Source organism: Centruroides vittatus, unplaced genomic scaffold, assembly GCF_030686945.1.
Source record: "Centruroides vittatus isolate TY-2023 unplaced genomic scaffold, ASM3068694v2 contig_651, whole genome shotgun sequence".
Classification (NCBI taxonomy): Eukaryota; Metazoa; Arthropoda; class Arachnida; order Scorpiones; family Buthidae; genus Centruroides; species Centruroides vittatus.
This window is the reverse complement of record NW_027122405.1, coordinates 86,369-112,831: the sequence shown is the minus strand read 5'-3', so window position 1 is coordinate 112,831 and position 26,463 is coordinate 86,369. Positions and strand designations below refer to the sequence as shown.

Sequence of the window (26,463 nt, the reverse complement as noted above, 5' to 3'; positions counted from 1 at the left end):
GTGAAAGTAAAATAAGGAATGCAGAGTTTCTGAAAATACGATATACAAAATTCAATAAATTTTCAATCAATACAGAGAATTCGTGTGTAAATGTCATTAGGTATTGAGGAAATTACGCTTGCACAATGTAATTTTCAGTAATTTCGGAATATATCGTACTGAAACGGGTGAATATTTCTAATAATAAAATTTAACGTAATCATCACATCCTTCCTACCAACCATTAGAGAGATTAGAAGATTACTTTCTAACATGATTCACGTAAGAGAAACATTTAAACAGAGTAAATTCTGGGGAAACATTTATCCCTCAAACATTAAGTCAATAGAGAAAATTGACGCTAAAAACGGGCAATTTTACTTTAATTTCCAGAAGTTATCGCTAACTGTTTGTAAATGACCGAGAGGAAAATTTTCTACGAATATTTTTCTTTGATTTAAACCTATCGGTATATAATTATCTGCCTGCATAAATTAGTTAAATAAATGAAATTAAAGCTATTCGTATATACAACTGTCACGTTCGATTATCGATTCGAGTAATATCTTCGATATAATATAAATTAATTTCCATATTCAAAATTGTCATTAAAAATTAAAATATATATATATATATATATATTAAAATATCTAATTATATAATATAAATCGATATACGATTAAAAAAAAAGAAAAAAATGAAAAGGATTTAAAGTTTAAAACTAATTTTTAAACTTTGGCGAATCAAAACAAAAACTAATCGAATTTCTTTTAAACTTTAATAGGAAAAAAAATGTTAGTATAAAGTTTACTTTCTTCTTGCTTATATAACTTTATAAAAATGTTATTAATGGATACGGGAAAAAAATGTTACTCCGCTAGTTATCAAAAGATGCAATTACTTCCAGCTTAATACTTAAGATATTAAATCATTCAGCGTAGGTTTAAAAGATGAAAGGATTAAAAAAAAGCAAGAGCCTAGTGGCCCATTAAGTCTGCTACCATTCAGTGTCCACCTCCACAAAACGGCACGTTGTCATGACGACGGATAATCTTGAAAGATGGACAATAAAATCTCGCCATTGCCTACTTATATATTGTATATATGTGATAAACCTTTATTTGCACTACGATTAGAAAAAAAACCATATATATATATATATATATATACATACAAATACATAATTCTATATAATTACATTTTAGTTTAACTATTATAGATATAATTTTATAGAAAAAAGATGTCCTATTGATTATTAAATCGTATTTAAAAGACAAAAGAAAAATGACCGGACTCCTGTTAATGCGGTTTTTCCTTACACGCTCGCTGTTATGCTAAAAAAACAGACCACACAGTTAAAATAATGACCAGAATTACGAAATTAACGAAATATTTATGTAAAATATTTCACTACGTACAGATTATTATTCATAAGGTTATCATAAAAATAGCTTTCCTTTATCTTTCGAAATAAATAACAGTTTTTAATATTTCCGTTGATTGGATTACTTTTATTATTATTTTTTTTTATAATCAAGCAAGCAACTGAAATTATTTTATTTATTTTTTAAACTGATAGAAAACACTAATCATTTTTAAATGTGTAGGTAGAATGCATTCCATTTGGCGCTCTGTTGCTCGATTGTAACAATCTTCTCTAAATATTCGCACTCTTCCGCTTTATTTTAACTTCATTAAAGTCGATGAACCGACATTTCCCTTTTAAAACTTAACTTTCCAATAATATCGCCAAAGAATTTTTGTGATTGTGCCAATTATGAATTTTCTTTCATTCATTCATTCATTTCAAATAATAATATATTTTTGGGGTTTGAATAGTTAATATAAGCAAACATAATACTATATATTTAAATTTAAAATGGAAAAAATGATACTTTTAAAACTATTACATACTTGTTTAATATTATAATACTAAACAAATCAATTTTTTTTCATACTTCAAGATTTAATGAGTAAATGTATATCTTCTATCTTAACGAGTAAATTAAAATATAAAACTTAAATTAGTTCTTAAAAATGAAGTTTGAAAAATACAAAATGTAATTACTGTAATATTTAACTGATTGCTAATATAATATTTAGTAAATATGCATGCATATTAACTTATCACTAAAAAAAAAAAAGATAAGAAAAACAGAGAAAAGGAAAAACCCATGATTAAGTTTTTGAGTCATGTTTTGCTTATATTTACAGTTAAAACAGCAATTTCTTTTCCAATATCATTAGCTTTTTATGGAAATTGTTACCTTAACTAATAAAAAATAAATATAAACATTTCTGAGACAGATTGTATTTACTAAACTATGTATCTATTAATAAAAGTAAATAAAATATTCAAATATTTACAATGTACAAAACAAGTTTTAGCCTACAAAAGATCTATTTACATTCACTTATGCTATCTATACTATGAAAAATACATAAAGACTTTTCATTTAAACATTTAAAGAAATAATAATGCAAATAATTTCTGTAAACAGATATAAGATATTATTTTGTAAAATTATGCCCATATTATTTAACCTTTAGTAGTACTTGCATGAATTATTGAGTTTACAGATATTGCTACATTTTAAAAAAAATTTTTTTTAAATTAAATTAAAACGTTTTTGTATAATTTATTTAAAAATACAATGATTATTTTCAAAGCTATCTACATTTTTTTCTAATAATAATAATGTAATATTGAGCAAGAGATTGGATTCATTCTTATGAATACATCTATTGTGTAATTCAACAAATCAATAATCCACTGCATGAAATTCTTTTAAACCTTTTAATTAATCAATGTTTTTTAGAAAGTCAAAATGAATGGCAATGATAAAGGAAGTAATTGCATCATATCATTAACATTTTAATTTGATAGTATAAAAAGCATAAAAGATAGGATAACAGTTATACCTTTAACCTTTGCTATGCAGCATTGTGAATAAATTAAAATTTCATAATCTATTTTAAATGTTTCAATGAAAAGGCAATTTTAATAAAATATCACAGGTTATAATTGATTAAATATAAATCAAAAAACTATCATTGTATGTTTTTATATAAAGTATAATCACAGAGATAATAAGTAAAAAATCTAAAATGTTATAATTTGAAGTAAATATAACTATAAATTACTTGTAATAGAGAGTAGTGTGTTGATGAATCATGATGAAAATTATTTTAAATATAAAAATATATTTTTCTAATTTTCAAAAATATATTTTTCAGTCAAGTCAATAACCTTGATTCCAAAAGAGGTCAGCCAATTAAGAAACTATAAAAAAAAAAGATCAATTATTTGGTTGACTTATCAAGTAAGAATCAATACTTTAGATAATCCAGAAAATTTTGGTCTATTTAATTATCATTAATTACTTTTTGTTTTAACTCATTCACTTCTATAAAATGTAATCTCTTTTAACTTCATGGAACATCTGTTGTTTGTCTACGGGATACCATACAAATTGTACATATAACAACTTGAACACACTTTATTCCAATTGAAATTTAGACCTTGGACTAAATATTGATTAAAATTTTATATTTTACATAATAAAATATATTTAAATTATAAAAATTATATAAAATATGAAAATATTTTATATAATTTTGATGTATATTTTATATTATATAATATACATATTAGCATATACTGTATAAAAAATAATATCTTGTAGAAGTTGAATTTATATTTTCAATTTTTTGATGATGAAAACTTTATAATTAATCTGTTATGGATCAAAAACATATTTTTATCTGTATTTATAATATTATTGTTTCTTTCATCATTTATACTTTCAAAATGGATAAAATTTATGGGATTATAAAAATTAATATTCATTTATTTTTTTAACAATTAAAAATTATGATCAAAGTATAAAATCATCAGCTACAGATATTTTATTTATAACATATTTATTAAACTTTTTTAAATAAAAACAAACTAATAAATTTTATTGTCATGAATTTCGTTCTCAAAAAAAGAGCTTATTAAACAAAATTATATATATTTGTGGATTATTTTACAATAATACAATTCATACTAGAAGTTAAAATGTATGAACTCAAACAGTTTAGTAATTTAAAAGTAAACAAAACATGTATTTTGTTGTTACATCTTACTATCTTTTTCTTTATTATTATTACTATAAAATAACAGAAAATTCAAAATGATAGATAAATAATACATAAATTTACTATAGAAATTATTTTTGTTAAATAACTCAATACAGTCATTATAATTATAGAAAATATCTCAGTTCCCACTATTTAAATATCCCAACTTTCTCTTTAAAATAAACTATGCCATATACCACCTGTTTAAATAATCATAAATAAATAATAATCAAATAATTTTAAAAAATGAATAAATGTATTAATTAATTATAATAAAAACTGCAAAAACTTATTTGAAGATTAACATACTAATTTATATAGTTTATCTTAATAAATAACTTGGATAATATTAGAAATTACTTCTAACAATAATTTGCTTTTAAATCATGTTTGGTAGCTATAAAATAAAGAAATAGATTATTTGCTATTTTAGAAAATTGCATATATCAAAACAAATTTCTTAGAAAAAAAACACAATAATACATACAAATTATTTTAAACATGTACAGTAGACCCCCCTATAACATGGGTTCATATAACATGAATTTGTATAACACGGCGAAAAAATTGTGATCGTGTTCGTATAATGGGGTGAAACGTCATTGCCAACTCGTGTCGCGACAAGATTGGTCAAATCTGGACTAATAGTGGATATTGTACAAACCGCTGAGTTTAAACGAGCACTGGACCTACTAAAAAACATTTATTATTCAATGGCCATAAAAATTATATTTTTATTAATGATGTCTCCAAAATTCAGCAAATTTTTCGCAGAAAAATAACTTATCAGGAAACATGCGTCCACCGTTCGATGAGCTGCTCTGCGACGAAAATAAGCTTAAGCAATGGTGTCATCGAATGGTGTGCACTCAGTAAGTAATCCTACAATTTTTTGTTTATAGCATAGTTTATATGGATTATTCCCAAAAAAATTACAAGTGATTTGGAAATGTTGAGTCAAATTAGTCTAGAATCGATTAATTTTATGGAAGAAAACCTTACAAACAGCCGTAGCCCCTAAACTGCACACTTGCCAGGCTGTAATTGGCTCATGTATTTAAGTGACTTGTACAACATGGATTCATATAACACGAAACGTATCTACCGTGTTATAGGGGGGTCTACTGTATTAGAAATTAAAAAGAACTAAATGAAGAAAAAAAAATACATATATATATATATATATATATACTACTAAATATAAATATAATATTCTTGTGTTTATCTGTTAAAATTATCTGGTATTTTTTTAATTTTATTTACTTTTATATGAATTAATCATGCTGATTTTACAATTTATTAAAACATTTTATTTTTTAGCACTTATTTTCTTCTGCTGTACAACATACACTTATCATAACATTTAAAATTGTATATATATGTTACATTTAAATTAATTAAAGGAGAAGTTTTTGATTTGATTATTATAATGTAATAATAATTCAATAGATAAGTTTGATCATTATACTATAAATAACTTAAACTGGAAACGAAACATATTCATACATTAAATAGGATACATCATAAACATTAACTCAAAATGGAAAATCTCAGAATTTTGATGTTAAATAAATATTACCTTTTAATAACCGAAATGTTTTCAATATTTCAAAATATATTGTTCCTGAAGATGATATTTTAATACATCAAAAATTTTTCAGTTATTAAAAAGTAATCTTTGTTCAACATCAAAAAATTTGAGTTTTTCTTTATTTTGAGTTTATATTCGTTCATAACTGACTTTTATCATGCAAAGGTTCATATTTTCTAGGAAACTTTTCTATATAATGTATAATAAAAATGTAATTAAAACAACTTTTATTATCTACTTTTCCCACAAGATATAGTTTATAATAAAAATAAAATTAAAATTAGGCTACTGTATAAAAATGATTAAATATAAGAATTACAAGAGTATGTTACTTGAACCTTTTTATATAAAGTGAAAAGAAATAGTTATAATCTTCCTAAATATAAATTAAATACATGACAATACAAAATGATAGATTATAACTTATTTAGAATTTTCCTTACATTAAATTAGAATTCTAAATAATATTAAGAAATAAAATGTTATAAGATTATTTTGCAACAACACAAAATTTATCATTCCATAATCATTGTATTTGTAATTTCTTAAAGTGACTTATTACAAATATTACCTTGGTATGTAACAGTAGCCTACATATTTACTATATAGTATTTACTATTGTAAAAATTAAAATGTTTTTTTATTTATATATACCTGCATAGTGTCCCTATGATTATTTACTCTGTACATGCACACTTTAATCATTGATTTACTCAATGTAAATCCAAATTTGTGTGTACACATTTCATTCCTTGTCATTTCCTTATTGAAATCTTCTACACCCATTTGTATCCTTTCACATACATAAAAAGAGTGTTCGTTTTCTAAAAAAAAATTACCAGTGATACACATATAGTGATTGAACATATATTATTGACTTTACTTAGCAACTGCCAGTACTACATACAGGCTTCCGATACTTTTCATGCTATTTGCCAATACGGCATACCAGCATGTACTGACTAGCTCTGCATAAAAATAATTGGGCTGCAATTTGAAAAAAACTGTAGACCTGTAAATTGTCACAGTTGTCTGTCCATCTTTCCTTAATCTTGAGAATGGAGTTATATCGATGAAAAATGAGACCAGATATGAAAGCTTGAAGTAAAAGATCCAATTAAGTATATATGAGCTTCTGGTACAAACTGGAAGTCACATTATTTCAATTCAAAATTTTCCTGTGAAAGGAGTTAGATAGATGCACAACTCTATTGTTAAAAGAAAAGTATGATGTACAGGAGCAACTACTGATCTGATATGAAAAGCATATATTTTAAATTAAATTTATTTTTAATCATATTTGTAATATATAAATAAAAAATTTTTATATGTTTTTTCATTATCATCAAATAAAATATAAATTAACAAAAATTTTTAAAAATTTTATAATACTGTATAATAAACAGATTTTATTTCTTTAGAATTTCCAATTATTTTTCTTTCCTTAGCTTTGTGCACAAATTTATTGGAAGTATTTAAATAAAACCAAGACTTATTAAATAATTGGAATGAATGCAATTCTAAAAAATAACCAAATCATATTAGATCAAAAATACTTCATAAAAATACTCTTCTAAAATAAAATATGCTCTTAATACTAATCAATCACCATAAAAATTTAAATTTCTCATTTTGTTTAAAGAAATAAAGTATAATCTTAATTTATGGGCATATATCATTGCTGAAATCTTTCATAAATCGAAATCTTTCATAAATCAAAATCTTGCATGTAGAAAGAATCTTATCCATTGTTACTTACAGTCAAAATTTGTATCTTGTTCTGGCATAACTTATGCACTCTAACCATGTTTCCCAAATAATGTTAAAGTTCTTCAAAATATCTATTTATCAATCAACCAATGATTCTAAATAAAACAAAAATAAATGAAAGTGTTGTTTATTTACCAATATAAAAATAACCAATAAAAACAAGGTAAATAATATTCAAGTTATCAGGTTTTTCTTTATTTAATAGTAAAAAGATAATAGTTAGTTAAAACAATATATAAGAAAAAAATTAGTATTGAAAATAAAATAAAACAGTTAATTAATGAATTGTAATCACTAACTACAAATAAAAAAATGTTTTAAATTAATGATATTAAGATTTATAATGTAGAAATACAAGTTACTGAACTGTGCAACTGAACTATATAAAATGGCCCTAACAATGAATTTGGTGTGAATAAAGAAAGAAAAATGGAAATTGAAATATACAAGATATCTAATCAGAGCAGACAGGAATTTTAATTTTGTCACAATCATAACTAGAATATTTTGTTCTTGAAAACATTGATTAATGCTCATTGGGCTGCAACTTTGATATTGCAGAGCTATAAATTCCCACTGTTGTCTGCCTGTCTAGCCTTCCTTAATCTTGAGAACGATGAATAGATGAAAGTCAAGACCAGTCATGTAAAGCTTAGGGACAGGAGGCCCCAATTAACTATGTACAAACTTCTGGTATAGACAAGAAGTCAGGTGAATTCATTTTAAAAATTTTTTCCTGAATAAAGTTATAGACAGGCAATCAGCATAACTGTTGTTATCAGGAAAAGCATGATGTACATGGTCAAGCCACCATTAATTTGAGGTGGAGAACATATATTTTAAATTAAATAAATGAAGACTATGATTAAAAAATTGTAGCCCGGCATTGTGACAATGTCATAATAAATAACTGCTTGTTGTACTGAATATTTAATTTCATAAATGAGAAAAATGATAAAATAAAGCAGCTTGCTGTATTGATTTCTTGTATATCAAATACTCACAAATCACAGGATCACACTGTACTATAATTTCAGTAAGCACAATCCTTTGAAAATTAGAAAGTATTCATCATTAAAAACTGAGATATGAAAAATTGCACTTTCAAATTACACACAGATTTTCAGATCCAAAATCATATGCTTGATACATATACAGTAGAGCATCGATTATCCGACTCAATTGGGAACTGGGGTTGGTCGGATAACTGAAAAAACAGATAATGTGTTTTTTCATACTTTTTGGTTATTAGAATAGTATATTAGTATATCCCATGTAATTAGTATATTAGTATATCGCTATTAACCTACTTCGCGTTAAATTTTCATCGATTTTAAGCCTTACAACTTTTTAAAATAATAATCATCGCTATTGTATCGTTAAAAATTTTCTTTATTTTACACAAAATAAATACAGTACTGTATTGTGTATTGAAAAACATAAAACAAATATATATATATATTCGGGTTACATATTTTACATAAAATAGGCCTATACATTAGAAAAAAAGTCCAAAATTTTCTTTTGCTTCACAGCTGACACTCGTTTTTTTTGCCACTAAATCTCGCACACATTTTAAAAACAGCAATTGGATAGCGTCATTAAATAAAATTAAGCCTCGTTTAAATGCTGGCCTCCCTTCCATGGTCAAGCCAGTGTTGCAAACTAAAACATGCAAAAATTTAACAAAAATAATATGAAAGTAGCCAAGACAGCAAAATATTGTAGCACCACATCACTAGCGGACATTTGAATTTGCCAACTAGAATGTGGTTGGTTAACCAATGTGACGGTTGATCGGGGGTCGGATAACCGATGCTCTACTGTATTTACTATTTAGTGTGTGCTTAATATTAAATTGCTAGCACAGTGGCTTCCCTTATGCAAAAAAGTATTTTTACTTTATTAGCTTCGTTTGCTAGTAATGCTACATAATTATTATTGATAATACAGTTTGTCACATATTTTCAACTAAAACAGAATGGTAAATTGGCATCAACACTTCATTTTGCATTATAATCAATGCTATAAAATGCTATAAAAACAAGCAATTATTTATTGTGACATTGCCACAATGCTTGTCTCTAATTTTTAATTGTATTTTTAATTTATTTCATTTAAAATATATGCTCTCCACCTCAAATTAGTACTGTAATGTCTTGTCCCTGTACATCATACTTTTCCATTAGCAATGGAGTCTATTAATTAACTGCTTTCAGGAGAAAAGTTTTGAATTGAAATAACGTGACTTCTGGTTTTCATTGAAAGTTCATAATAGTTAATCAGGGCTTCCTGCCCTAAGGTTTCCATATCTGATTTCGTCTTTCATCTATCTAACTTCATTCTCAAGATTAAGGAAAGACAGACGGATGACAGTGGAAATTTATAGTTCTACAATTTTTTCAAATTGCAACCCAAAAAGACGTTTAATAGCAAAATCAAATGGTAATTGCTTTGAAAAATTTCTGAGACAGACAATAAGTATCTGCATAAATATCACATGAAGTAACACACTATATTTTTTGGTCCTAATTTTATTACATTTAGTTATTTTTACACTAAATAAATGAGAAAATTGATTTTCCAATTGAGACAAATTAAAAATTTAATAATCACAAAATTTATATATTTAATCCATTTGTGTCATCATATGCTAAATATACAATTTTCAAATGATAAATAATACTTTCAAAAAAACATGTAAGATTAGAATTACAAGAGAAAATATTTGGTTAATTTATCTACACATACAAAATATTTCAAGTAAATAGTACTGGTCAACATGACTTTTTTCTTATATTTTAAAAGGTATATTGTATATTTTTTTTTAATGCTGATTGTTAAACTAATTTCCAAATTCACTCATCACATCACATTCTTGAGAGATTCTCAATAACATTAATGTATTTTTAATATGCACTTATATAAATAAGCTTTAAAAGGAATGAAAAAGCCATATACATGTTTTGGGAAGAATGTTCCCAAAACATTTAATACAGGTACTCCTCACTTTACGACCAAGTTCTGTTCCGATGACTACATCATTAAGCGAATTGGCTGGTAAGCAAGGAGCATGCGCCGGAATATAGGATTGTTGTAAAATTATACAAATTATGCAATAAATTTCAAATTTATTCATAAAAAGACTATTATAGTACGCTTAGTGCGCATGTCACCATTTGCCACTGACCAACACTCAAGCTGAGAAAGGGGATTCCCCAAATTGCAAGTCAAAATTCGATTGGTTGTAGGTGCGAGTGGTCGTTAAGCAGATAGGTCGTAAAGTGAAGAATACCTGTATAGCATTGACAAAATAAGCATTGGTATGGATTAATCTTCCTTTCCTAAAGAAATAATTCACAGCAAAAATTATGAAAGTTAAAACACACAGAAACCATAAATCGAAACAAAAGCGAATTATTAAAACATTTTTGGCAGTATTTAACTGACCTTCTTCAAGTAAAAGAAAAAAAATCTGTAAGTTAATATTAAACAGAACAATTAATGAAAGTTAAAAATTTGTTGCCCTGTGCAATTTAACAATTAAGTGATTTGAATCCATTATATACAGTTAAATAATTTTCCAAATAGAATAACTTAGTTAATATTACAAATTAAATCTACTTTATGTAAATGATTAGAACATCTGTATATTATGTTATTTTTCAAACTTGAAGAGCTATAAAATAGCTTGAAAACATTAGTTAAATATAAATATTTATTGCTTGAGTGGCTGTTTATTTTTGCTGAATGCAACATTCCAGTTAGATGTTAATATATTTTTTGGACTTGACAAATATATTTTAACACTATATATAATAATAATAATTAACAATCTAGAATAAACTGCTCTCAAGCTGGTTATATTTAGATTGTGGAATATCAAGTAATTTTAAACAATCCACAGTTATTTTCTTAATGTATATATGTTATAACATGCAAGAAATATAAGGATTTATGCAATCCATAAAAATATATTGTTTTTTATGAAATATCATCTTGTGTGTTGTCAAAACTATTCCTGACATCAATCAATAGTAGTGAATATAATATATCATTTTCATTTTAAACAAATTTTTTTCAATTAAATTTATTACATTAAATAAATTTAAAAAAAAAAAACTGAAGAGATATTAAAAGCCAATAATTTATTCAGAAGAAACAATTGTAGCATGCTCTGTAACCAAAGTGAGCCATCCTCCAGTGATATGTCAAGTTGATCATCTTAGGCTTCAGATTCTCAACTATAGTCTTCTCTGCAACTAGTTGAGAATCTGAAGCTAAGATGATAAAAATCTCCAAACATATTTCATCTAAATACATTTTTAGCTCCAAAAATCTCTCAAGCATTTTTTTTTTTTTTTGGATTTATGTTCTATTTCAAATAGAATCACTTGAACCATAACAAACTGAATATATTATTAAAAAATAACTTTTTAATATGATTTCTTATATAAAAATAATACAAAACTACATATATTAACAATTAACATCTCTATTGAGTCTATCATCATCATATAAATTTTTAAAATTTTTTCAAAAGTCTTAGTTAATACTTCAATTTTAAAACATTTAAAACTTTCATTACTACAAATACTAAATTATGAAAAAGTTTTACTTAAAAATATTAGATTCTAAATTTATATAATTTATTCCTAATGCTTTCAAACACCTAGATTGTTTTATTAGATGAAACCTAAATATATAGGTTTAAGAAAAGTTTTAAATAGAATTTCTGAATAATGTATTCAGAATATATTCAAAACGATTATTATTTTATCTTAAATATTTAAAAACATTTATCTGGCTTAAAAAAAGTTAATATTTTTATTGATAATAGCTAAAAAAATATTTTTACGATACTTCATTTAATTCTGACATTTTCATAATGATAATTATCAAAACTAGTCATGTTCTTTAGTTTCAATAGTTTCTTAAATTACTTTTAAAGTTAAAAAACAAAAAATTAGTGATGGCTTTTAATAAATTTTATAAGTTAATGAAAATTATATAAATTATCAAATTCTAAAATTAAATTCAAATTATGTTGAAAATGTATTTGAATAAAATAAACAAAATTTATAAATTTATTGTCATCATATTATAATAAAAACTTATATTGTATTATTTTTATTATTATAATAAAACAATATTTGTCTATTATTGATATTTATAGCATTTTCCTATAAAAAAAAACCACACATTAATAAAATAAATATTTGATTTAGTCATATTTACTGAAAATAATGATTTTTATGTATTTTTTTACATTTAAAACAGGTTAATGTCAATGTTTTATATTTTTTCTATTAAATTTGCATTTATTTAATATTATCAAAATGTCTATAAAAGTATAACTTTTAATTTATAGCTTTCAATTTCTAAAATAATATTCTTATTCAAAAGAATTGCTACCTAAGAATGTTAGTAGAATACAGTGTCCAAATGTACACAATTTGTCACATATAGCATTAATATTCCAATGTACATTAAACTAATGTTGTACATTAGTTTAATGTAAAATTACAATAAATAATAACTGTATTAAACAGTAATTAAAACAATAATAAAACTTTGTTATCTCTAATAAAACATAGCTAATATCCTATTATTCTAATAAAATACTAAATTCACAAAATTTCTAGTGTGAAAAATAATATTAAAATACAACATGCTTTATATCATTACAGATACTTTTAACAATAAAATACAAATCATTAAAAATTTACACAATGCAATACAGATTCAGAAATCAAGAATTATTGTGTTAAAATCTATATTACCAATTACTAAACTTTAAAATTAATACATTTTTCTGATGAGTAGTTAATAATTTCATAATGAAGTAACTTTAGTCACATCTTTCATCATAAATTTATACATTATATAAGTTTTAGAAATATACATTTCATAAAAATAAATGAATTGAACAAATTTTATCTAAATGATATTACAAGTAATACTGTATATATGTTTTAATGTTATCATTAAAACTGTTCAAAGTACACCAACAATTAAAAAGTACTCTAACATGATATTAATAGGCAGAATTAAATCCATTATGTAATTGCATTAATATTAATTGAAATGTGCTGTTTGCAATGTTTGTCCACTAATAATCAATATTTCCAATAACTATATTTAATTTCTTAATTCAGGTTATTTTATTTTCAGTTTTTTTCAATTGCTGAATTTGTGTAAAGTTTTATTCTAAACATTGTAATTAACTAGACTATTTTCTATTTTTTATTTTATATTTAATATGTCAAATTCATTTATTTAATTAGTAAATCAATAAGTAAACAAATTAATTTATTAAATACAAGATAAAAAGGTTGATCCAACTAATAATATGATTTAAAAATTTCTAAACATGTTATATGTATTTTAAAAGGAGCACTTTACTTACACTTCAGTACTAACAAAAGAAAATAATTCTGAAAGAAATAAATATGCAATGAAGAAACAACAACAAATTGAAATAATGGCTCCAGTAATTGTAGGTTGAGTAAGATCTTTAGGAATCTTCCTGTAAATATCCAATCTGAAACATAATTTATAATTAATATCAATAATAATAATTTTGATCAATACATATTTGTTACAATAAAATGTACATTTAAAACTAAACATTCATTATATAGGCTACAATTAGAAAAAAGTTATTATTTTTACAGATAAAAATTTATATAAATATATAGGCACATTTTAGAATATTTGTTTTGAATATTTATGTCAAGAATTGTTCATTGTAAAATAATAATTAAGATGTAATAATTTCAGATAAATGTAAAAATAAAATAGATATAAAGGAGTACAAAAATGTAGTATTGCTCCTTAATATAATTTGTAAACAGTGTTGTTCTGCTATTTTTATCACAAATAATGTAAATAAAAAGATTTGTATGAAAGAAACTTTACTGATAAATATGAAAATTTATTTAAAAAAACAATTATCATGATTTCTTTTCTATAGAAAAATTTTAGATTTAAATAATAAAGTAAGAACACTTAAAAAAGTATTTTGCAATTAATCACCTACAGAGAATTATATTGTCTGTCTGTCTTAGTCATTTACAAAGAAATTAAATTATGTCTTAATTATATATTATACCTCTCTCATGAACTGTCACGATTTTCCAAACTCATTCATTAAAAATATTTTTCTAAGAAATATTTATTAATTCATTAAAATAAAATTAACACATAATTAAATTTATATTTTTTAAAATAAGATCTCAAAATTTTAGAATATAATAATTACACACTACACTTCGTAATACAGTATCGAAAAAGGTTTAATATTTTTTTAAAGCCGAAGTAAAAATGTAATAAGATTTTAAAAATTATATTTATATTATAACAATTTTTTAAATATTAATTTAAAATAAAATTATTTTTCTATTAAATATTTACTGCCATTTTAGAAACTTATTTAAGTCATTATAATTGTTAAATTTAAAATGTATCCTTATGTATATCTTGTCATAAGGAAACTGCTGTATAAACAAATAATAAAATCAATAATTTACTCTTAATAAAGACCAGTGAACTATTTTATAAAACAAAAACTGCCAAAAAGTTTTAAAATGTAAAACTGTAATTGGAAAATTAATTTTTGTATTTATTTTTCATCTTAATTTAAAACTTATAAAAATTCAATATTCAATATAAATTTCATAATTAAAAGAGCCTACATAAGTCTAAAAATAATAATTTTTTTCTTTTACTTTGACTCATTAAGGCTACTAGTAATTGCTTTCCTTCAGTTAAAGTAACATTAATTGAGTAACATTAGTTAATTAATATCAATACATTACTATTTAAGTTTTTCCATTGAATAATTTCATGTGCATAAAGTAATATAATATATAAACAAAATGATATAACTATTCACACATTATAAATTGTACACAGTATTTTGTTTAATTGAACAGTTTTTTCCTACAAATTATTATAAACATAAAAACAATTAATAGCTATATATGATTTGGTCTAGTTAACTACTCATGACATACTTATTACTGCAAACATTAAATAATTTTCCTTATAAAATTCTCCATAGAATTATACCAAAATGGTATAATTCTATGGAGAATTTGAATTTGAGAAAGTATTGAAAACTACCATTTCCTTTAAATTTCATGTTATTACTGTTTGTTACAACCTGACTTATGCAATTTTTATTGTTTGAATTGGCATGTTTGCATACTTCTGCACTTATTTGAAAATTAATAAAAATTTTAAACTTATTATTCATAAAAACTGTTACTCTTTCTAAATTAAAGATATAAAGTCAAATTTTCTTTTTCATTAACAAATTTAAAACAATTTACAATATGTTAACAAAGGGTTGATTACACACATTTAGTTCCAACAATTAAATTTATTCTTGCTTTTAATTGATTGAAAACAATATACCAAATTAATAATTATATTTAAAGGTATGTAAAATTATGGCTTATGAATTTACTTGAATTTTCAATTACTTCAGAGGTAGTAATTGACTTGTAATTAGTAAAGTATTAAACACGTGTCAAAAATATGTCAATTTCAAAAGCTTCGAGTATTTTTGTGTCGTCACACATTAAATGTCTGTGTATGTTTAAATATTTATTCAAATATGAAATTTATATATTTTTTTTTATCATCTTTCTGATGAGGCTTAATCATAACTTACCTTCTAACATCGAATGCCATGTTTCTTTAAAATAAATTAATAATAAACTACAGAAAAATCTAAATTATAATTTATATAATGATTTTTAATTATATAAACATAGATACAGCCCAACTTTGCTAAATCTTTCTTTTTATATAAAACCGAAGCAACAGTCAGTAAAGATGCTTGCTTACGTTGCCATGCACATCAAAAGATCAATACACCTACAACGTTGTTAAGCACGTGCTTGTTCTTGATTGGTCATTATCGAACATGTTTTATTTTAAATTTTAACTTTCATGTTTTAAATTTCGTATATTTTATTATAAAATGGAACAAATCATCTTTAATATTGATTGAAATATTAAACATTTCTCGAATAAAATCATTGTTACGTCAAAATGAATGACGTTAGTGATTGGCTGTCTCATTTGTTGCCCAAACAAGGAAATCCTGTGACGTAGATACATTCTGTTATTCCTCCGCCGTTAAAAAATATTATATAACTAGATTAATATAATCAAAGATTTGACGTTTTTATAACTGAAATCAAATATATTGAGAATTTAATCATTTTAATGAATCAAATTCGTTAAATTTTAAAATAATTTAACGATATTTTGGGACTAAGTTTTTTATCGGATCAATTACGTTGTTTACGATATGTAAGTAGGTTCCATTCATAACGCCAGTCATTCAGATTGATTTTACACTACGCGACGATGTGTCGGAAGTTTAGTGTTTGCCCTCCTTACTGACATTTATTTTTTAAATCGAATATTTCTTTCGAAATAATTTGTTTACCATCACGATATCATATAGACTGATTCATGCCTACCTTCGACCAATACAGCGAGCCAAGACGTAGTCGATTTAGGAGAGGTATGGCCAATACTACTATGTGTCTCTCGGCGGACATTTTGAGAAAGTATTTAGAGGAAGATAATTCGTCAGATTCGTTAAAAGTATTAATTCTAGACTGTCGATCGTTTCTGGCATATAACGACGGTCACATTATAGATTCCCTAAATATTCACTGCCCTTCTATCTTGAGGAGGAGGTCTGGCGGTACGTTACCGTTAAGTACGTTGATCCCCGATGCCAGAGTGCGGGATTTAATTTTGACAAATGTACACAGGACAATTATATTATACGAAGAGCATTCTCGTCCCATTCACGACGATACTATGACCAGCTTCGTAGCGAAATGTTTGAAGAACGAAATTGGTAGAAGGACCGTTTTCTTTTTAGAAGGTATGTAACGTAATCGTTATTCTTAAATTTAATATAATAAGTCCTTTAAATTTTTAAATAATTATTCAATTAATCTAATTTATTAGTGTAAATGATTGTTTAAAGAATTTCTAATTCCGACAGGAAATAGTTTGTGAAAATTCGTGTTACGAAAGTTCATTTAATGTAAGAGGAAACTTTACGAAATATATTAAATAAAATTCATGAGATGATAAAAATACACACATTTTAATTTAATATTCCTTTTTTCCAGTTCAATTTTAAAATGTAATTTATTATAAATTGTTCTCCCTTAATATTAATTCAACTGTACTTTAATTTATTATAATTAATAATAATTGATAGGGTCATCTTCGTATTAAAATCTTGTGAATTAAATACCTAGAATAATTTAAAAAATATAAATTCTAATTGATTTCAGTATTTTAAAATTATAACATTACATTTATATATGTATGTGTATGTGAATGTGTGTGTGAAATTTAATAAGACGTCAAATGTTTAGTCATACGGTATATTGTTGCTACGCGACTGTTTTTATTTTCGACTCTTAAAACATTTTTAAAATGTGAAAGACCTTTATAAAAATAATAAAATCATATTTTTCCATCTGTTTAATTTATATATTTATATTTATGTTGTTCTAAACAATTACTTTTCCACCTTTCCAAATTGTGAAATCCCGTACATATATATATATATATATATATATATATACAAAATAGAAGCCTTTCCTTCTTTCCCAACTTTTAATACAATTGTATATAATTTTTAAATGAATAGAAATTGAAAAAAACTTGAATTCTTTTATTATATTTTGTTACATTTACTTGATTCATTCGTGACAATGGATACAGTCATTAATCTCATATCTTTTTGTTTGATAAAAATGCTGACGGTGACAATCTTGATGTCGTCCACTTTATTGGATTCAGTACGGAATATGGCCTCATTTTCTATGTCAAAAACTTGAATGTGTTTAACTTCCATTCATTCGAAAAGATAATCGAATATTATCTAGATTTTTTGTAATTTTTTAAATCTTTTTATGAACATAACTTTTATATAGGGAACTTATCAAATATTGATAGTCATTGTTTTTATCATATCATTATTTACTTATAAGATATGGATTTATATTGTTCGTCGTTTGTCGATATTGAAAATTTATGAACTTTTGTTATCGTGAAAGAATCAATATGTAACACAAATAAAATGATAAAAAAGAAATCTATTATTTATTATTTAAAGTGACGCAAGTCTGTTTAAAATTTATATATATATAAAGGAAAACGCACAAGTTGAATGATACCATTGATAGTTGACGTAGTTCTAATTAAATAGGTTTACGGTATAATTCCTAACTTTCGTGAGGTAGCTTAGTATGTCAAGTACGTATTTCATTTTGAACTTTGACTCGTTTCATAATAATTTTAGAGTGATTACGGATGCCAAGTGGAGCGTAACAAAAACTCCTATTTTTCTATTCATTCTTTCATTCATTGAGAGTAAGGCGTAGGAGGCACGTTTCTGACAAAAGGAGACTATCAAGTCCTTAGACGATTCTGCCTAACCCATATAATATAAGTGGATGAAGGAAAAACGGGAACGGCCAAGTATTTCCTTTTTCGACTCAAAACTAACAATGAATGATGTGAAAGGTCAATCGGAAAGAAACCTATTCATTGTTCTACTATTCTCATACTGTTGTTGAAAAGAATCAATATTCTTAGTTTACGAGTGTCACTAATCAAATGATAAATCTTAACTTACATTTATATCTGATGTGTCGAAGTAAATATTTAAACGGTGTATAGAAAAGGGGAGTGATAACAGCTGTTAGAACCGTTAGTTTCTGCTTTACTCGCTGTTCATATTCCCTACGTCTGCAGACAATTTATGAATGAGTCCCCTATTTCATTATAGGGTTCGTCTGAAGAATGAATCAGCACGTGTACGCCGTAGTAAGTCTGTCGTGTGCAGTAGGACTCATTGAATCGATATCTTTTATTATTGCCGCAATCATTTTCTATTTGTCTGGCAGAATTTTATTTTTTCTTACTCATTGTAAATATTTAATTAATTATATAGAATGATCTTGACCTAATCGTTGAATTATTTCTTAGGACGTCAACGGAAAATTCATTCACCGCAAAACGTTGACGTTATTGTCCTCATGACGTCACGCGCGTTGTCTCACTGAATGACATTCAAATGTATAAACCTATGATACAGTGAATGAGTAAAATTTTAAAAACACGTGACGAAATAATTTCGCGCTAATAATCACGTGTTGTGACCTCGTGATGTCCCTTAACCGGAACAACTCTCTCCAACGGATGTGGGACAGCTGCCCGATGGACCGGATGTGACGCGATGCTCACGACGTTGGTTGAGCAACTTCCGATGTTTTGAAACCGAAATGAAGTATGTATGTCAGAAGAATGAGTGTTTCAAAAGCCAAAGTGTCATATTACAAGGGTTCCGAAACTTCTATAACTGGGCATTGTATTTGATGGATGTTCCGGGTTTTTAGAGGAACTAAATCTTGTACGGAGTAAATTCGCGATTCTAAGCCCAATAAAAATGAGAAATAACAGAAAAAAAAATCAAATTCTTTAACATTTAGATCGAATTTCATTACAGCCTACTGTGAGATTAGATTACCTTCAGATATTTTCAATGTCTATACTTTCAGTTCTCGATATCTTAGCATCGACCTACACATTTTTAATTGTTAAGTATAGTTTCTGATATTTTTGAAGTTCGACCTTCGTATTGGTAACGATGTCCTCTAGGGATGAATAGCATTATTAAGTTTCTATCACTCGTTTGGGTTAGTCGATACTTGTTCTATTTATAGCAACGAATTAAATGTTTTATGGAGATGACGAGCGTGGGTGAGTTCATCCAACTCAAGTAAGGGGTAGTGGGTAGCCAGTGTGGGAGGCAGTTCATTCAGAAAAGGAGCCGCGTGTCGTTAGACGCCAATTTTCGAATGTTATTTTTCCTTTTTCGTGCATATGCGTGACATGTTATCTGGTATTTATTACCGTACACGTTTGTAACGAATGTTTATGATTATCGAATCGATTCAGTAACATCAAAAAAAGTGTTTTCCAAACAGGTTTTATCTAATATACTATAATGAGATGATTTATAAATATTTATATATTTTCCCATTAAATATTAAATCAGAGTGTAAAACTGGAATTACCTGAACATTTTTATATTGGATACAGATTTCCTAAAGATAAACATTTTTTAAACCAAGTAGAACGAGAGAAACATGATAGAATTCGGTTCATATCCACTTTTTTTATATAATTTCTATTAGGCTAGTACAATCATAAAGGCCAAGGTAATAAATTCAGAAAGATCAACCTCGATTTGCTTGTCCTTAAACCAATCGATATGTTGTATTTATTAATGATCTACTTATTTTTTAAGCACTTCCTTTAATGATAAACTTCTCATTATAAGCGACTATGTTACTTAAAGTAGAATCTTGGAATTAATAAAATATTATAAAACTAAGTTACTGAATTGTTTTTGAAGTTAATGTGTATGTCATTTAATTTCTATTTAATTCCAGACAGTACATGGAATGATATTTTTGCGTTTGTTGATCATATTTTACGAGGAAGTGTGTATGAGCACCGAGTTATTTTTTCATTTACGTAAGAAAGATTGGGAAACTTTTTAAACGTTTGTTGTCGAAATCAGTTTTATGATCCTTATGACCTGCTGAGTCAAATAATGTGGCTGTATTGTAAAACAACTGCCTATATTCAAGCAAATGCTCTCTCTCACCGGGAGTTTTAGCTTGTTGAAAGTAAAAATTAGCAATTAAACAATGTTAACTTGAAGTCAGTTGTATCTCATAAAAAGAAAAGCTTTAGTTTATAATGATGCCATATTCTTTACCATGCATAATATTGAGTTAATACTACCTTGGATTACATAACACAGTTAAATTTAATTTTAATTAAATCTATCTTTAATTTAAGTGTGTTCAGTTATATACATAATTCTCGATGTTCACGATAGCATTAGATGGTTAATAAAAATTAAATCATTAATCCTTTCTATTCTTTTCGAATTTGATAGCTAGCATGTGCTAAACCATTCAATAACTTAATAATAGTGAAATACACAATTACACTTCCGTCGATAATTTTTCAACCGGAAATTACGTTAACATTACCTCCTCAAGGTCACTATGTGCATGTTAAAAGGATGTCTTCGTGTGACGTCACAAATTGCTTTCACGCTTCGTCACGTTCTTCATTTCATACGTAAACTTCCGAATTTCCTATATTATCTTCCGGATTTTACTACTGTAATAGGCGGATATATACTTCGTTGCAATTATAATAACTTCAATTTTGATTTCTTTCATAGAGTCGATTTTATTCTTATGTAGGTTATCTAGAAAAGTTCGTTTACCTTACAAGTAATATAATCGTTTGAAATCCTCATTCATGGTGCATGAAGACAATATAAATGTTCTGCATCAGGAAGTAGTACGGTCATTCATTGACTTCCTTCCATTTTCATTCATACATCGCACCTCGTCTTATTCCGCCTGAAGAATGCACAACATAGTCTTGTACTTACTTCCCTAAAGGAAGATTTTAACCTAGAATGAAATGTAGGAAACCGAGAAGGAAGTGAATAGTGCAGGGGTTACAGGACATCGACCCTTCTATAATACGGTTGTAAGTTGACTCCAATAAATCTCTATAGATAAAAGAGGAAGGAGGAAACATTTCCTCATTTGGATGGCGAAGGGTATTGTACTGTACCTTCAGCTATCAACGCAAAATATTACTTATTTTCACCATTCTATTCTATATTAAATTCTTATGAATAGATGTAATATAATCGATGCGATCGATTCTTTCTTAAAAATAGTTCCGATCGAAGTATTAGTGATAATATTTGTTATGTCTGGCATGAATGATTCAATCGTAGTTCAATATATATTTAAAGATTTAATTTGGAAGTTTGGTTCTTAAGTTATAGTGCATTTTCGTGTAAGGAAATAAATTCAATTTTTAGAATTTTCTTATTCTTAATGCATTAAATGTCATAATATTTATTTTAAAACATTTTTATTTTTTAAAACATATATATATATATATATATATAGACTAATATTATAATTGACCATATATTAATAATTGTATAAGTGTGATACTGCGATTATTTAAAATGTTTAGAATTTATATTATAAGAAATTTACTGAGTTTATTATATAAAAATGGCATGAACCCAGTTACAGTTGCTATTGGAAGCAATGTTTGTCCCAGTTTCCATTATCAAATGAAACTTCAACACACGATTTTCATGACGTAATGAGTTTTAAATTTTAGTATTACTTTGTTTATAGTTTATTATATATATAGTATTATAGTTTATCTTAATTACTGTTCTTAATAAATATTAAATCTTAATCTTCGTGACTAATATTTAAAAAATTGTTTGTAGGTGGTTATCAACAATTCAGCCAGTCTTACCCTCATCTATGCACAAAACCGTTAACGCCGATTCCATCCAATGGGATGATTAGTCCATCCATGTTGACCAATGCTCTAAACGGTAGATTAAGTGCTCCGTGTCCTAACCAAGACCAAGAAGAGCCAGTAGAAATTCTACCTTATCTGTATTTGGGAAGCGAGTATCACGCATCTTGCAAGGAGACGTTACAGAGATTGGGTATTACGTCGTTACTAAATGTATCACAGAATTGTCCCAATCGTTTCGAAGATTCGTTTATTTACAAATCGATTCCGGTAGAGGATTCGGGAAACGAAGATATTGCCATTTGGTTCAACGAAGCTATCGATTTCATAGGTAAGTTTCTCGAATTATAAAACAATAAAAAATGAGTTAAATTACTAAAAAAGGTGCTAACGTAACAGGAAACAGACAATGGGACGAGTAAAAACTGACGTGGGAACATCCGTTTCGGATCTAATATTTCATTTGGAGGGAAATAGGATGAACAGGCGATACGTATCACCAGATCTGATCGTTATTAATATCCCCGGATGTTGTTTGTCCGTCGGAGCCCTTATAACAGATCAACGACCGTTGCACAAAACAATTTCCGACTTCGAGTTCCTGCTTGACCGTTGTGAAGTGGGAAAGGATGCCCATTATCTATTTATTACTAGGGATAAACCGACTTAGGAGGTGCGGCAAAAGGGATAAAAACACTAACTCGATTCGATACGTACAGTTCGTCAGAAGCGAGTGTTATCGTAGGAGTCTGGGACACAAATTTCGTATCTTCTTATCAACACTAAGAAACCTCAATCAAGTTTTAAATTTGGGGCTTTTCATATTTCTAATTTCGTTTCTTAGTCATATATGTTGATGATATTCAATAGAATTCGGTTTAAAAATGCAGTATAATGGTATATTAGAAAGAATCTAGCGACGAATGTCATCTATTCGGCACCGTTACTTCTTACTTTAACAAATAAGTCAGATACAATAGAGAAAAATACGTTAAAGAAGCCTTTCAAAATATTGCGATCGAAATGTAAGAGCCTAAAAAGACAATATTTTCATATAATAAAATACCAAAATTAAACTAAACGAATTCGCTTTAAGCCCGAATTAGTGAGATACAATATTTTTGTTTAGGCTTAATTATAATTCTTTATTATACATAGATTATAATTAATCTCACGGATCTTTATGAAATTTAATATATAAATTGCTTGAAGTAAACTATGTAATCTTACAATAATTTATATTTTTTACTTAGAAGATTAAGTAAAAAGGAGAGATTATAGAAACTCTTCCTAAGACATATTTTTGGATTTGACCTTTAAAGTTTTGAATTATGATATATCAAAATTTAATAAAAGTGATGTAACTTCCTTTGATATATTTGATAGCGTTACATAATTCATTTTTAATATAATAATTATAAACAGTTTCATGTAGCGTTAATAAAATGTAATTCCAACGCAAATTGCGTATAGGCTAAATACTCGTACATCACAATCAATTTATAACGGTTTAAACCGTTGAGCGAGTTTGTTTCTCAAACGGTTTAAGCCGTTTTTTTATTCAAAACAAACTAAAGTAACTGACGGTCCTTCCGGTCTCACCCAGCTGTCCTGCCACGTGGCTCACGTCGGAAGTGATATGTGACGCGCTGATTAGGCGTCGAAGCAACACTTCGTGCGACCCTCTCCCTGATTTCCGGTCTGGTTTTCCGGTCTAGCGTGCCACGATTCCGTCTATCCATGACGAGGAAAACTCTAAATCGGCACGTGTGTAACGGGACTGGCAACCGCACGTGGCGTACATATGGAGCGTGTGTGTACGTTTAGATTACTGCAGTAATGGGAACACAGTTGTTACCGATAGCTTAAATGAGGAAAGACACGCGTGGAAATGATATGGAGTGAAATTGGAAAAAAGAGAGGGTCGCAAACAAGAATTTCCGGTCGGAAATCTGTGGAATTTACAGCAGGAAGTTGTGTTGGTGTCGGAAGTGTGAGGTTAGTAAAAGGAGAAAGAATGTGGTAATTAAAAAGGATGTCACATGACTTTTAGTTTAGTGGGAAAATGACATTTTCTAACGGATCTTACTTATTAGTAAAATATTTTTTGAGTAATTGTAATTCTGTTAAGCGCCCTATTATCCTATTCACTCAACACGAAACGAGTATGACATACATTAATCAAGTTTTACGAAATATGACGTAAATTACGAGTTAATGTAAATTAAATTTGTTAGAGAATAGTAGCCTATTAGACTATTATTTTTAAAAATTTCCGAATTTTTAACTTATTATGTTTGTTTTGATGTATTTTATATATTCAAATATAGAAATTTAAACGACTTTAAATATTAAAAAACAAATTTTTTTTCTTTCTCTCCCGCAGAGCGCATTAAATCGGAAAATGGCAAAATCCTCGTTCACTGTCACGCCGGAATAAGCAGATCGGCAACTATTTGTATGGCGTACATCATGGCTACCAAAAGGATTCGTATGGATGAAGCTTACGAATACGTTAAATCTAAAAGACGAATCGTTTCACCAAATTTCAATTTCATGGGACAATTATTATCATTCGAATCTCAAGTATTCGCGCCATCATCACGCTGTAAACCCACTCCATCTCCCAGATCACCATTAGTGGCGATAGTAGCAACTACACCAGATGCAGATTCTCTCACTCCATCTCTGGGTGCCCAACAGAATGTCTTTGATTTTACCATGACGTCAACACCATCTCACATCTGTATTTGAAAAGGAGGAGTTAAAGAGGGGAAAAAATCAAAGTTTCTTAACAACAGGGTTCCAATAATAACAATTTTCATCTTTTTTTTCGGTACTTAATGCGGAACTAACACTTAGACTCTTAACAGTAAATTTTTTATTGGAGTTCTACACCTCCCTAAACTAGTCGTGTATAAAGAGACGTTAATCGACCTAGTCATACTGTACCATACACATAAAAAACTTCATATTTCTTTCTCATCTCTTACAGAGTACAAAAAATACTATTAAAAAATCAAAGTGGACCAACACAATAAATAATTTCTGGTAAAAAGTATATTTCTAACGTCCAGATTAATGACTTCACAGACTTTCATCGTAATATAATCTCATAATTATTTTTAGAAGCAATTGTATAGGCTTCCTCTGAGAATTTCTGAATATTTAATATTATGTAACAAATATATATATAGTATATGTGTATACATAAATATACTATTTATATTTATATATACATATATAGATAGCTTTTTATCACATTAGAAACTTAAGAAGTGTTTTGTCAGTTGCCCGGGACCATCGTGAGCTAGAATATAAATCTGGTACTTTATATTTTTCCAAGATAGTTCAGTCACGAAATACCGAGATCTAATCGTTTAGGAAAGCTCTTTGTTTTGTAAATGTTTTAATGTTTGTGTAATGCAATTTGTACTAAAATTCTAGTCAGTCTTACAGTTTATTTATTTGCACATCGACCAATTGCCACTGAAAAATTATATAATAAAGATGTTATATACCTGTTTTCTGAGTTTTATTTTTTGAATTTATCT

General features: G+C 26.6%; 2 protein-coding genes across 2 annotated transcripts in view; one reads left to right on the top strand and one right to left on the bottom strand.

Moving 5' to 3' along the window:
• The window catches only part of LOC136979884 (endoplasmic reticulum-Golgi intermediate compartment protein 1-like), a 39,746-nt gene extending 23,391 nt beyond the window's left edge, over window positions 1-16,355 (bottom strand). Inside the window, exons 1-2 of the mRNA XM_067275909.1 lie at window positions 16,146-16,355; window positions 13,875-14,009 (exon numbers count right to left, since the gene is read on the bottom strand). Coding sequence (XP_067132010.1) covers window positions 13,875-14,009; window positions 16,146-16,165 — 155 coding nt within the window. The 5' untranslated portion in view covers window positions 16,166-16,355. The remainder of the gene's footprint in view (window positions 1-13,874; window positions 14,010-16,145) is intronic.
• Window positions 16,356-16,822: 467 nt separating this feature from the next.
• LOC136979875 (dual specificity protein phosphatase 1-like) lies at window positions 16,823-26,434 on the top strand. The gene is made up of 3 exons (XM_067275897.1): window positions 16,823-17,381; window positions 22,875-23,240; window positions 25,296-26,434. The coding sequence occupies exons 1-3, from the start codon at window positions 16,958-16,960 to the stop codon at window positions 25,661-25,663; spliced, it is 1,158 nt and encodes a 385-aa protein (XP_067131998.1). The 5' UTR covers window positions 16,823-16,957; the 3' UTR covers window positions 25,664-26,434.
• The last annotated feature ends 29 nt before the right edge of the window (window positions 26,435-26,463 follow it).